This window comes from Phyllopteryx taeniolatus, chromosome 17, assembly GCF_024500385.1.
Source record: "Phyllopteryx taeniolatus isolate TA_2022b chromosome 17, UOR_Ptae_1.2, whole genome shotgun sequence".
Classification (NCBI taxonomy): domain Eukaryota; kingdom Metazoa; phylum Chordata; class Actinopteri; order Syngnathiformes; family Syngnathidae; genus Phyllopteryx; species Phyllopteryx taeniolatus.
In genome coordinates, this window is record NC_084518.1 from 1,582,831 (window position 1) to 1,596,876 (window position 14,046).

The 14,046-nt window shown below is 45.7% G+C and overlaps 1 protein-coding gene across 7 annotated transcripts in view; it reads right to left on the reverse strand.

Moving 5' to 3' along the window:
• The window catches only part of LOC133467178 (glutamate receptor 3), a 47,971-nt gene that overhangs the window by 13,342 nt on the left and 20,583 nt on the right, over window positions 1–14,046 (reverse strand). For 6 of the 7 annotated variants that reach the window (XR_009785160.1, XM_061751739.1, XM_061751737.1 and 3 more), the window contains exons 5-11: window positions 9,493–9,546; window positions 8,703–8,864; window positions 8,432–8,599; window positions 7,619–7,723; window positions 4,542–4,649; window positions 2,340–2,546; window positions 581–954 (exon numbers count right to left, since the gene is read on the reverse strand). Coding sequence is in view for 6 of the 7 variants with exons in the window: in XM_061751739.1 (XP_061607723.1) it covers window positions 581–954; window positions 2,340–2,546; window positions 4,542–4,649; window positions 7,619–7,723; window positions 8,432–8,599; window positions 8,703–8,864; window positions 9,493–9,546 (1,178 nt within the window). In the remaining variant the exon portion in view is untranslated. The remainder of the gene's footprint in view (window positions 1–580; window positions 955–2,339; window positions 2,547–4,541; window positions 4,650–7,618; window positions 7,724–8,431; window positions 8,600–8,702; window positions 8,865–9,492; window positions 9,547–14,046) is intronic. The other variant, XM_061751740.1, reaches the window with a different exon arrangement.

A 14,046-nucleotide genomic window follows, 5' to 3' on the forward strand; every position in this document is an offset into this window, starting at 1 on the left:
CAAACAACATCTTATCTCCCGAATTTAGATTTGCATGCACCCTCGTTTCTGAGCCGCAACATCTTGGATGACTGAAGGAAGCGCCATTTCTGCGTTCACTAAAGAAGTGGCTGACTGTGTCGTTGCGTTCAGTCTGTGTCTTGTCCGCACGTGGTGTTTGGGAATCCTCGAGTCGCATGCGAGACGGATGAGGTCACGGACGGAGGACTGGACTCTGGCGGCCATCGTGTTGGCGAAACGCGATGCAGTCAGCGGTCGCTCGAAGGCAGCTTTTCCACATGAAATGCGTTATATGCGCCAAGTTGATGACCGTAAAATGGGACATGCAGCAAAAACACGGTAGCCCTCCAAGAGTCACGAGGATTTATTGGGATTGGCGATGAAATGAGCCCTGTGCATTTTACAGCCCTCAGCATGGTGAATGTAAGTTATTTCGCGGAGGCGGGGGCCTCGCCGCAGAGGCTAGTGAGACGTGACGTTAGAGCCCAAAATAACCTATATGCACCATGGCAGGATGGGCATGTACGTCAAAATGCAAAGAGGCGATGAGAGGCGGCGGAGAGGCAAGGCGACGACCAACCTTGGCGAGATATCGCATCCTTGCTGCATGAAGGCACCCAGCGAGAACCACAGGCTATTAAAAATGCCAAAGTCGTTGGGCGGGTCGGGGGGGCTCTGAGGGTCTTTGGCCTCGTCGTTCTCGTCCAGGTGCCACTCGTAAGGACTGAAGCGGCTCACCAGGAACAGCACCACGCTCACGCCGATATAGGCGAACACGATGCACATCCAAATCTCGTAGGCCAGCGGGTCCAGGAAGGAAAAGACGCCGGGCTTGGACTTTTGGGGCTTCTTGATCATGATGGAGATGCCCAAGCTCATGAAGGGCTTGGAGAAGTCTATCACTTCTTCTCGTACCAACGTTATCGTGAGAGGAGCCACGGCTATGTCGGCTCTCTGTGGAAGCGGGGACAGGCAGAGTGCAGGTTAGCGCGAACGATACGATAACAAAGTCGCACTCGGCGAATGAGCTGACACCGTAGCCGACTTTAACGCCAATCGATGCATAAATGCGGGCGCTTCGAACGTTCTGCGAGACAAAATGATCTCTGTGGGCAAGATGAGCCAGCAGCTCTTTGTGTTGCGCGCTGCCTTTGTCTCGTTCCCAAGCGAGCGCGTTGGAAGACAGAGGTGGAGGAGCTCGCGTGGGCGGTCCTTGAAATGTGCATCAGCCTCGAGATCCACCTCGACTCCAACCCCCGCCAATTTCACATTTGCCACGACGCCGGCGGAGGAAGCGACATTCACAGAAGGTACCCGGGAATATTACAGTCATTGACCTGCTTCGCGCCGGCGCATGTCGAAAGCGTGTTTCATTCTTTGCTGCGGGTTTTTACTCAGCTACTCAAACTCTCGTTAAAGAAAATGCAAAACCACAACGATACGACGGAACACTTTGGCAACTTCACCATAATCCAAAGTGTCCGATGTCGTGCGAACATGACGGCGGAACGTCAACCTGAAATTGTACATTGAAGAGGTGCACCCAAATTTAGGCAGAAATTTCACGTAAAACCTTACGGTTGAAATTGTGGTTATACGTGAGGTCACTGAAGAGCTCACCTTGTTTTTGTACTTTTGTGAAAAGTATGAATATGCGTCAGGTGTGTCTGGATCACTTAGACGTTACACACGTTCGCAAAACTTGTTTTGTGAACATTAACAGTGGTTAAGCTTATTTTGCACTAAACTGTTATTTCAAATTTCCCCTCTTACCCCTGGAACAGTATATTTTCGATGGGGTGAACATTCCAGAGTGCATTGTGTGCAACTTCAGAGGTTCCACTGCATTTATACATAAAACAAAACAAATGGTAGAAAGTTTTCAACTCTCGAAAACAATGTTTCCCAACCTTAAAGGAGCCCAGGCACGTATTTCAGATGGGAAATGTGTGCCGCTGCACACCATCAAAGCAAGACTGATTTGTGCCATCGCGACGACCTCTTGTGAATTGACTCACAATTCGGCGTCGTGTGAAATCGGCGCCTGCTTAGCAATTATTCTGTTGCATGAATGTCAACGGGTGGATACGCCGATTAATCGTACTTTCTGCCATCCAGTGGAAGAGCATTGAATTGTTCCACTTGTCATTATACATCGCTGGCAGAGATAGATGAACAACAAATACGTGATTTGTCGTATGTAAATCATACTTTTTGGCCCAATGAAGTGAAATTGGATCATTTGGCGCGCCGCACCCGACGATCTCAGGTGGCCTGGCTGGCCCAGTGGCTGGGAATCACTGCTCGAAAATATTCGAGAGCATGAAACTGAAACTTACCCCGTAAACCAGTTCACCCACCATCCCGTTCCACGTCTTGGTCTCGGGATCTCGGGCTCCGTATTTCCCATCCGGAACTACCGACAGCTTATATCGTATGCCCACATGCTTTGCAATTTCAGACGCTAAATCGACACAGTAGCCTTCATATCTGTCATTCCCGTCCAGCTGCATATAGTTTTTCTTGTACATCACGTACGGCGCTTCCTGTTAATCAGACACAGTTTGAGTTGAGCGGAAAGACATCACACACGGACGGAACTCAGCGGTCACACAGAGGCATGCACGCATGCCGCAGGGAGGACGGCGAGCACGCACGGCGGACAACGCTCACGCATCATCAGCTCACAGCCACGCAACCGGGGAGGGGGGGGGGGGGGGGGGGGGGGGGGGGGGGCGAGGCCAACACACGGCAAACAAATGCGGGCCGCCGCTGCAGTAGAGAGGCCGAGCGGGCCGGCAGAAAGCGCGGCGCACGAAGCGGGAAATCGTGGCTCCCTCGTGCTAAATCTACAAGTTTGTGGGAAAGCGGGTCGGGGCTTGGATTGTGCGTGCGGATGGGGGACATGTAGGGGTGGGTTGAGGGTTGGTGTGGGGGGGGGGGGGTCAAGCTGAACAGAGCACGTTTCCACTTCATAAAGTCAACGTCAGTGACAGAAGAGACGTCGCAGGCACTCGAGCGCCGTCATCACAGCAGACGTCAGAAGAGCCAATTCATTTGTCAATCAACATCGGACAATCAACTGTGCACTAATCGGCTCGCTTCATTCGTGATGGCTTCGCCTAAATTGGGCAACTTTCAGTATTTCACTTTCTGGTTCCGTGTTTTGACGCGTTCGACTTCCTGTCCCTTCACGCTTTTAGCGCTATTATGTGACTTTCGGTCGCCCCTCGCTGAGTGTACTCAGGCCCTCATATTCAATTCCCGTTGTTTTCTCCTCACAACCACAAGCCACTTCACCCGACGGTCATGTGACATCTTCAACTTTACGGTTTCGCATGTTCGAATTGAACGAAAAGATGATTGAGAACTTTTCGCTCGATGTTAAAGGACGAGACGACAGAGATCTATTGGACAGCGTTTGGGACCGTTTTCACAAATCCCGCAACCATCCGAAGTACTGTTTATATTTGGGATGTTTGTTCCGCTTGGCCACGAGAAATACAAATAAATATGACACGACGGATGCAATGAAAAGGTCGCAGCCTTTATAACGGAGGAGGTTATGTCGGTTTGTGTGCGACAAGCTGATACACGATGGGCATGGATGAGTATTTTGCTACGAGTACGCGAGGTCCAACACTATAGCACTGAAAGAGGTTTTACCGGATCGGATCCGGAGCCGTTTCAATTTAACACGGGAAAACCGCATTGGACATTCAAATGTCATCAGATCAGGTGGTCATTGCGCTGTTGACGTTACGTTAGTTGCTTCAAGCAAACCAGAACGGTGACAACACTTTCTCGGCACTAAGTAATGGGATGGCGGAAAGAAGCTTAGAAATGAAAAATGACCGTGATAAAAATTGACACAGACAGTGAGGAAAATAATGCACTGACATTTTACATCTTCTGAATTTGCCTAAGATGGAAACATAATAGACAAAGTCAGAAGGAAGACGAGGCCAAGATTTTAAATGTAAGATAAGGCGTACCTTATTTTACATTTAAAGAGGCCCGATGATGAACTTATTGGGAGCACGAGAACTGCTATTCCTCTCCACGGCTAAACCTCAGCGGGCTAACTTGAAATCTGTTTTTCGGGGGGGGTGGGGGGGTCAAAAAGGCGATAAGCAACCAAGGGCGGGCGGCCTTCGGTTGTTTATGTCCTCTCAAATCTGCTGCGTTGACGCTTTGTCACTGACGGCTTTTCCCCATGAGACGGAAACACCGTTACTTACGTACGCACTGAATGCGAATAGGTGTTTATCTCTATCGTTATCGTTACCAATGCCGTTATTGTGATGTCACTACTACGACAGCCCACTGGAATATAACAAAACTAAAATGCTTTGACACCCACACGGATACAGTTGAAACACTCTTTGTGTGTCGACTGTTTCAACATGTAGTGAGTGGATGGAAAGCAACTCAAAAGAAAATAATTCTAGCCTCCCAGGACAGATTGCAACAATGGACACCTTGACCTTGAGTGGCAGAAATCTTGAGGTGAAACACTTAAAACCCGCTTGAGAGTGTACCATAATAGTAGTGACCACAATTGTTCGGTTTTCCACAGAAGACGACTCGTTGGTGACCTGCTGATCCATTATAAAAACAAATTTTTCGTATTCATTCCAGTAGCCGATCTGCAAAAACGAGACAAATGGTGAGAGTTATTACAGGAAGCACAAAGACGGCCGCCTTGCTAGTCGGGGGCGGGCAAAACAGCAATATCCCCTTGTCACATACAACATCGCGAGCATCGAGGAGAGGAGACTTTGACTTCTGTTTCCGACCTCGCTGTTGCCCTTTGTGCATAACTAACAGTGACATATGATCCATTGCATTGTGTTTTTCCACAACTGGCTTTTTTTTTTTCTTTTTTTTTTCCCCTTATGCCAGCGTGTTCATTTTGCCACAAGACCATAACAGACGCTTACATCCTAACACATTAGCGCATCATCTACGTCCGTGATGCTGACACGCCGATTGCTACGGCTGGCAGAATATGCCGATCATATGGTTATGCGGGGAACCGGTTTGCGGTGGCGCTCGCTCGACCCGGGCCTCGCTTCGGCTGAGTAGGAGGAAGCTATTCGCGGCTCTGCAAACGTTCTCTTACATAATAAGAAAGCAGCATGGGTGAAGCAAGACAAACGTCATATTTCGCTGCTCTAATAATACAACGCACGCACTTCGGGAGGGTGCGATAAAATAACCCGGAAGAATATTTTTGTTTGACTCCACTCGTGTGATGCCTTGCCTTTGCAGGGTTTTCTTATCCGGTGCTAATAAAGTCCAAATTCAATTTCATCAGCTATTTCTGTGTGGGATCGTTTGTTTGTGTGTAACTTCCCGTCTACATTTGTACCAACATTTGCACCATTTTATAATCGTTAGTTAGTTAAGTCTCAAAACAATATTCCCATTCCGTATTGGTGAGAATACACATATTATTGACATCGTACAATTACCCAAAAAAAAAACTAAAGAAAATCGTTTATATTAGGCAAGAAGAAGAAAATAAGTTGTTTTACTGGAAAGTTGTCTTTTATTGAAGCTCCAATATCCCAATAAGTTTGATCTAAATGTAACACAGAAAATACAAATGAACATGTTCAGACAATCCGTAACTTCCTTTTTCTCTAATGTGGGAATCAAATTCTGATTGCTCATAACGGGATGACTATTTCTACGCATCCGAATTTTGGATTAGATCACGCTTCAATTTATTCCCTCATTGATCTTGCAGGTTTTTATGGCACTTGCAGGAAATGATTTTTGCTCGTGATTTGATTGTGCTAAGTTTCTGTGTTTGCAAGATGACACAAAAAAGTACTCCGCTCATTTCCTCTATCCAACTACAGTATTAAATGTTGACAATTTTTTCAAAGATTTTCTAGATTTTCTCAGTGAATATTGCGCAAACTTTGTATTCTGCCCGGTGCAATCAGCAAATTCAGGGATATAAATCCACTTTTGTATCATCATGACCTTTGTAAAACACGTTTTTATCCATTTTTATAGGGCACATATTGTCAAAAAGCTGAAAGGAGCATAAATAGGAGACTCGCATCTTACCTGGTCGTTCCTCTATGCGCGAATTCTGAAGTCCGCGTAAATGTTTCGAAACATTCAAACGTACACATACGACATCGAGTGACGACTGAGAAAAGGTAGATTCACATTTCTGATGCTAATTTGGGGAAATAACACTCACTTCTGTTGAGTTTGAATCAAATTCAGCACAGGTGTTTTTTTTTGGGTTTTTTTCATGCTCATAATACATAAATCAATAAACAACTCAGACTATTAAACTGAAATACTTTGAGAGAAACGTGTATTTTATATTAAATTGATTCATTCACTTAGTATCTGTATGCTTAATATATCCCGAGAAATGTTCCTTATAGACATTTTGGGCGAGAGGCGTGGCACACCCTTGATTGGTCGCCAGTCAATCGCAGGGCGGGAGCAGCGATTCTGAAGTATTAAGACTGCTGACAAGCTGAGTTCAAGCCCTTCAAGCGATACACAACATTTGTCCTTTGTGGTTTTATACGACGACGACGCACAGTGCGGGCGGCCGCTGTCGTGCGGCGACGCACGGTCGATGTCTGACTTGTTCGTCGTTAGCCGACAATGAAAGAGTGACAGTTAGCGCTTCGTTCCGATCCAGAGTAAATGTCGGCCACGCACGCACGCACGCTCGCAGCACATTTAGCCGTCTCCTCAAGGATACTGAGGACAAAGGACACGAGACCGATCTGCTGCTGGAGCGTCGGCAACCGGGCCGTTCCGTGCGGTTGCATTTTAACGGGTCATTTGCTGAGAACAGACGGACGCGGCGACAGGATGGCGGAGTTCTTCGAGAGGAGAGGTCAGCCATCTTATAAAAAGTCCAGATGAGCGGCTGGCCGAGCTCCCGTCTTGAGACGTAGCGTCGGTATGTCACCGCGCGTTGTTGCTCACTGCCGACGGCGAGCTTACCATCGGGTTGAAAGGCACTCAAACCTCTCGGCGGCAAGCCAAACGGTGGAAAGCCACATGAAAGCAGCCCTTACGCTTGACCCTTTATCATGGGACACTCGCCAAAATGCGCCAACGCCGAGCAGTACACGAGATGTTTTACTTCGGCTTTAACTTGTACTTTTCTGGACTATTTGTTGACGTTTGAGTCTTAGCAGGAAACCACACAGTAAAAACCTTCCATCAATTTGGTTGAAACTTTGTGGACGAAGGGTCACGATGGACTGTAAAATTCTCATCACGTTGCTTTGCGGCTTCTTGTGATATGTTAGCGTACCAACTGTTAGCATGTTAATTTTCATTTGAAACAGCATCGGGAATATTTGCACAAAAGACTCAATGTCAAATGTCAAATCCTTATTATTCAGTCTGTGTGCCTTTTATACTCGGGCTGCTATTTTGCTTGATGTTAGCATATAAACCGTTAGCATGTTTTGTACTGGGGATAACAAACTGTTAGCATTTTGTCAATCCCCAATTGAAATATCCAACTACAGGGCGTAAGGTCAAATGTTTGCAGTTGAGCAGCAAAACGTTGAACATTTCAGCGAGAATCTTTCGAATCCCGGGCTAACAACTTACGCACCTTCCTGGGCCCTCCCGACTTCATTTCGTACACGTCGATTGTGTAGTTAGCTCTTCGCCCGAACGTGTCAAACTGGATGTTTCCTGTCATGCCTTGAACTTGAACCTGTCAGGCACCAAGAGAAGAAAGGTTCAAACCCGACTCGGGTACACGCTCCGCTCACCGGCCGCGACATTAGGAACACCCCCCACTCGGAACTCAACGTGGTCATCGGAATTTTCCGTGAAGCTCTTCTATCGATTTCATTAGCTTGAGGAGAGGTGTCCCTAATGTTCTGGCCAACTAAGAATGCGTGAAATGCATTTTAAATGACATTATCATTTTAGCAAGTTGGAAAGCACAACTGAAATATCAACGTTAGCCCAAACTGCCGCGCTGCTGCTAACACAACGCCATTGGGGGAATAAAACACACAAAATCGAACCAAGGTTAAGCTTTGTACGCTTGTTCGTTATCGTTTCCTCTTACCAGGAAGTTTTTGTGTGAGAATGATTCATTTTCTTGAAGGATTTTTTTTTCCCCCCTTAACAATCTCAATAAGGTATTATAACTTGATTTTTGAGGTTTTATTACTGGTTCTGAGTAAGTTTAGCTTCAAATAAGAAATATGATCATTCCTTAGGTGTATGTAGTACCAATGCACGAGTTTGAAGATCGCTATGTTTATTTGTTTTAAAATGATCCTGTTCTATAGGCATATAATTGAACCTAATTTAAGTAATATATTCCTAATTTTATTCCTTTTAAAAAATAAAAAAAAGCTGCATAGTTTTGGGGGTTGTATCGAAATGGTCTGGCGAATGTTGCGCTCACCATTTTCAGGGCTCTCTCGATGTCGATGCCTTGACTCCAGGGCACGGCGGGATTAGCCAGGCAGTCGCCTGCGCTCCCCCTGCGGGAAACGTCCACGCGCTGGCGCCGAAGGTAGCGGAAGGCCTCGGAGATGATGAGGATGGCGTCATGGGTCAGCGCCGATGTGTACTGTGGAACCACAAGAAAGCACCGGACGGTTATTCGGAAGCGTCCGAATAAAATGACAATAACGCTCAGTTTGACGCAGCAATGGCAGTTAGGCCTCGCTGACCTTTAGCGGAGTGTTTTTAGCTTCTGGAAATTCTCTTTCATCGAGACGCTCCCAGCGTTGGAGGAACTGCTGCACGATGGCGCTGTCCGGGTTGATGATCTGGAAGCCTGTGATGTTGGCTCCGCCGGAAAAGACTCTGTCCAAGCTCATGTTGGAAAAACCCTGGAAGTAAAAGAGCACAGCTGGCTCGTAGCGGGATACGCGCAGCAAAAGACGTGCGTCGCTTGATGATGGTGTTATTTTAGAGCTTCCATTTTTTGGGCACAAAAACCTGCGTCAAAAAAGCTCACAAAGAGTATATACTGCAATCTGAAATAATCATCAAATGGACTCAATGTGAAATCTGCTCAAATTGGCAACAGGTGGAAAGATGAGTGAATTATTCTACCTGTCACTCTATGTTGCCGGCATAGAGAGACGAACAAAGACACATTTGCCGTCAATCAAAAATAATTTTGCGACTGAATGAAGTGAAATTGGATCATTTGCCACATAGCACCGATCTGCCCCAGTACAGCGGTTGCGGCGGTTTACTGTATGTACAGGAAGCGCACTGCAACTTACAGTACTGAGAGCTGTTTATTTTGACAACAAGGTCAACAAACCTTATTGGTGATTATCTTTGTCAAGACAATTTGGGATGTTTGACAGCATTAGAGTTTTCATTCATGTACCTGACTTTTATCGATCTGTCGCATCTTTTGTCTATTCGTCCTCACAGAATTTACAGGTATATATATATATATATATGTCCTTGCATATGATTTGATTCTGTTGGAACATTTCTCACCAGGTTGGCAAGGATATAGTGGTATCCTCTGGTGTTTTTGCCCGCAATCACCACCTACAAGGAAGAAACATTCGGTGAGTCACAGCTCGCGACGCTGACGATTGAACAGCAAAGACCTTTCGTTTGAGAACAAAGAGACAGAAAGACCACAATGGCAGAAAGAAGTGACGTTTGCAGGGGGGGACCATGCGAGTGTGTACAGTACGCGCGAGACGCACACAGGCGAGAAGCCATGATGCCACTGCCTGCTCCTCTGCATTAACCTCAACAAGTGAAATAAGGTCAAGGCTGCAGCAAAAAAGCGCCCTCTCGCTCTGCTTCCTCTCGGCAGCGGGTCTCTATCCCCCCCCCCCCCCCCCCCCCCCCCCCCCCCGTCCTAATTAGCACCAAAACGTTGCAGTGTGCCTGTTAGTGCGCGTCACTCAACTTCTTCTACATGCAAAACAACATCAACTTCTCCTTACTAAACGCTCTTTACCGCTGCATATTTCTCCTCTCAATTTGTCAGGCTTAAAAATGGCGCTGTGGAGGTGGTGAGTTGTGCTTTTTTTTTTTTTTTTTTTTCCCTCTCCCCTCTCTTTTCACTTTCTGCACACCCCCACAGAGCGCAGTCAGGCAATGCAATCATTTCAAATGCCCAGAGTGTCTATCCGCGCATATACATGAATTACTCTTCCACAAAATTCTGTCTTTACAAAGATAATAGTATACTGAGTTTGGATTGATGTGGTAAGAGACGTATTCATTTTATGTGGTGTAGCATTGCACCGCATTAGAGTGACACTGAAAAAGGGATGGCTCGCTGCCTTATTCGGCGACGCGAGCGCAAACCGCTCTTCGTATGACGCGATGCAATTGTACACAACTGCAAACTACTGAAGGCTTTGACATCGGAACAATCCTACTCCCGATCGATACCCACCCCACTGGGCCAACCTCATTCATTTTCATTTTTATCCTATGAGAAATGGTGGAATATGTCTAGAAAGTAGACTATTTACTATACAAATGACATCATTCGGAAAAATAAAGCAAAGGTCAATCAAACATGTCCTCCTTGACTTGTTAAATTCATAACTCTCTGACTTTGTTTGATTTTGCACCGCCACCGATTGTGCTCATTTTTGTGATGCGGCCGAGCGCAACCGGACTCTCGCGCCGCGCGCGGGGGGGTCGCCGACTGGTTTTCACGAGTGGCCGCTGGTGGAAGTTGGGCGATGTAGCTACATTGCAAGATTAGCCAGCAGCCAATCCAAACGCACGTAAGCTTTCGCACACGCCAGTCCGAGTCGGGTTCGGCGGGACTTTGGCCGCACTCACATTCACACTTTAGGACGACTTCGAGTCTTCAGTGAACTCAACGGGAATTTTTTGGGGGGGAAGTGGGAAGAAGTTGCAAAATGTTTGTGCTTTGAATAATTAACAACACCAACCTAGTGCCTCTGCATTCATACTTATTGCATCAAATACACAAAGAGATTATTATTATTATTATTATTATAAGTAAGCTTATCCAGGGTCTTTCATTTTTTGTCTTTCAAAAGAGTTTGCTCTTGTCCTCTATTAGTGGATTTGTTCTGGGGGGGAAAAAAAAGCATGTGGGCATAACAAATATTTTTAGGATCCTGATGCTCTAGTTTCACGCCCCCCCCCCCCCCCCCCCCACCCACCTCCCCCGGGATGACTGACTGCTTTCTGAGAGCGCTTGAAGCCGCCAGAAAGCTGCTGGAGGTCACTGGAAGCATCACAGTGGGAAAAAAACAAAAACAAAAAAACAACACTCAAGCATTCTGATGAAACGGCCTTAGTATGCAGCAGACGGAAAATAACTACACAAAATCGTCTACCGCCCGTACGCGCAGATGCTGCAAAATCTCTGCACGTTTGATGGACGTATTGTATCTAGATATGTAAATATATAAATGGACATGGGTTGATCTTTCTTTCACTGATTTGAAAATAAGTACTGCAATCCATCTGGAAACCGTAGAGCAGCTTTACCATTGTGCCATTGGACTTGAATTATTAATGACTTTGTAGTATTATGTTTGCGTAGCACAACTTAAGACGCTGATTACATCATGGCGCTGCATGAATGGAGCGAGCAGACCTTCGGATGATGCCGTTCTACACGACTGCAAACTCGATATTTCAAGGCATCGAGTACTCGTCGAGGCTGCCGATGCAAGCCACCGATACGTTGGCGGATCATCATGTGCGTCGGTAAGAAAGAAAGAAGAAGAAGAAAAAAAACAATTTCCTGTCATTGTGTTCACTCAAATTGAACTAGTGGTATTAGGACTAGGTACTAAGTATCGGTGAGTGGATACTCGTACAGGTATCGAGTTAAAGAACATGATATCCAACATGCCTACTGTGAACCCATATAAATATATGATCGCCTAATATTATTACATGTAATTTATTTTAAAAGGGGGATCGTCAACAAATAAATGCTTGCAATATCTCGACGTTATTAAAAGTGAAGACACTCCGCAATGTGGGTATTTCAGCTAGAGACAAAGTGATTTGCTTTTGTGGGCCGCATTAACGAAACGAAGAACAATATTTGCCATAAACTTGTCAATTATCAAGCTCTCATTGAAATGAAAGACAAATAAGCACAAGATAAAACTAAACAGGTTTCCCGAAAAAACCAAAAACAAAAACATTGCTTTCCGACCTGCACTCTCCCTATCTTCCCGTTGTTTCTACGCTCTCTGAAATGAATCACTTCGTAAAGCCCGAAGGTTGAAAGTGCTGCTTGACACGCACATCAGTCATCACTTCATGTTCTTCAGACTTGTGCTCCTTTGCCATTCAGGTAATAACAATCAAGAATCCACCGATGCCTCAGCTATGTCATAACATCGAATGCATATCACATTCAGAATAAAGAAATGTATCAAAATATGTATGAGCATCAAATAGAATAGAACAGTTTGTTATTTGTACCAAAATGGGGCAAAGTGGATATATAGAAAATCATTTTTCCAGAAAATGTTTCAATTCTGACTTGTATGACTTTGCGGACGTTGGACTCTAGTCGGCGTACTGTTTATTCGATGGAGGTTCTTTACGGACAAAATGCCAAAAAAAAAAAAAAAAAAAAAAAAAAAAAAAAAAAAGAAAACCATCCACCAGTCGATGCTTCTTCTTCTCTTGAGTCTCGTCCTCCGCTCCAACAGCGCCAAACAGTCGGGCCTTCAACAACGTGGCACGACTCCCAAAAGCTTGCGGGCGTTCCGCTCTTTCCCCGCGTCTGTCTGTCTGTCCGCTGTGCAGAGGGAAGCTGGAGGCGAGTGGCCCCGTGCCATCGCTTACCCGTCTACTGTGCTTCCATTATCGATGAAAAGGCTTAAAGGTGTTTAGTGCCGTGACACCTTCGGAAGGCGGGAAGCGGAACACGGAGCCGGCGTGGATACAAAGATTTTTTTCCCCTGCTCAAACGTATTCGCTCACGTTGCCCGTTAGAGGTCTGCGTCACGTCGAGAATAGAGAGCCGACGTACACGTGAGCGCAATTGAAGAGCTGAATCGCGAGCGTAACGCGATGACTCCCTGACGCCTGGCTGATCTCGGCCGTCGCGAGAGATCTTCCCTCGGGCGAGGAGGAGAGGCTATTTATACAAGGCTCATTGTTGCTCTTCTTAGTGTGTCCTACTTACATTTGGAGCGTATATTACATTAAAGCGTGTTAAAGTGTTGATGTCACGGCTCACATGAGGAATTGTTTCGTCTGGCGAGCCCCTTTGGAGGGACGGAAGACACCACGGACACACACACACACACACACACACAGAGGATATTTGCTGGCAGCGGAGCTATTGTCAGCAGGCCCACTTGTCACAATTATCTGATAGGATAATTACCTCACCCAACTTTATGTTTACATCTGTGCGCGTTGACATTATTTCATAAATCAACGCAGATTTCCCATGCATTACGTATCGTTGCACAGAGGGTCAGAGGCTTTGTTGCAAATTCCTCAAGAATTGATCATTTGACGTGGATTACAGAAACTGCATAGCGCAACGGACAAACATACTACTATCCTAGAAAAGATGGACCAAAAAAAAAGATGTATCGATAAAATATATCTTATTATTTACAATCAATCGAATTTGCTTTTCACCGTGAAATGACGATTTGAAAATGTAGGGTTTTGACAAAGTTGTGCGATTATTGTCGCATTTATTTCATTCAATATTTACTGGCAATTTCAGTTTGAGTCAAATTGCAGCCTCAGCCTGAGTCTAAAAAGCATTAATATGGAACTATTTGTCTTTTTTAAATATATATATATATATATATATATATATATATATATATATAGCAGCATCTCTGCGGGACTTGCCATTGTTTTGGAGTGACACCGCAGGGGGGGGAAAGTGCAATAGACGCAGTGACACTGAAACTGGCGGAAATATGATTTCATCCTAAAAATCACACGAAGCCATGCTTTGTTTGCATTTTCCCATTTTCTGTAGCGATTGTCCTCATTACGGTCGCAGGTGAGCCGGAACCGATCCAAGCGGACTTTGGGCGCCAGACC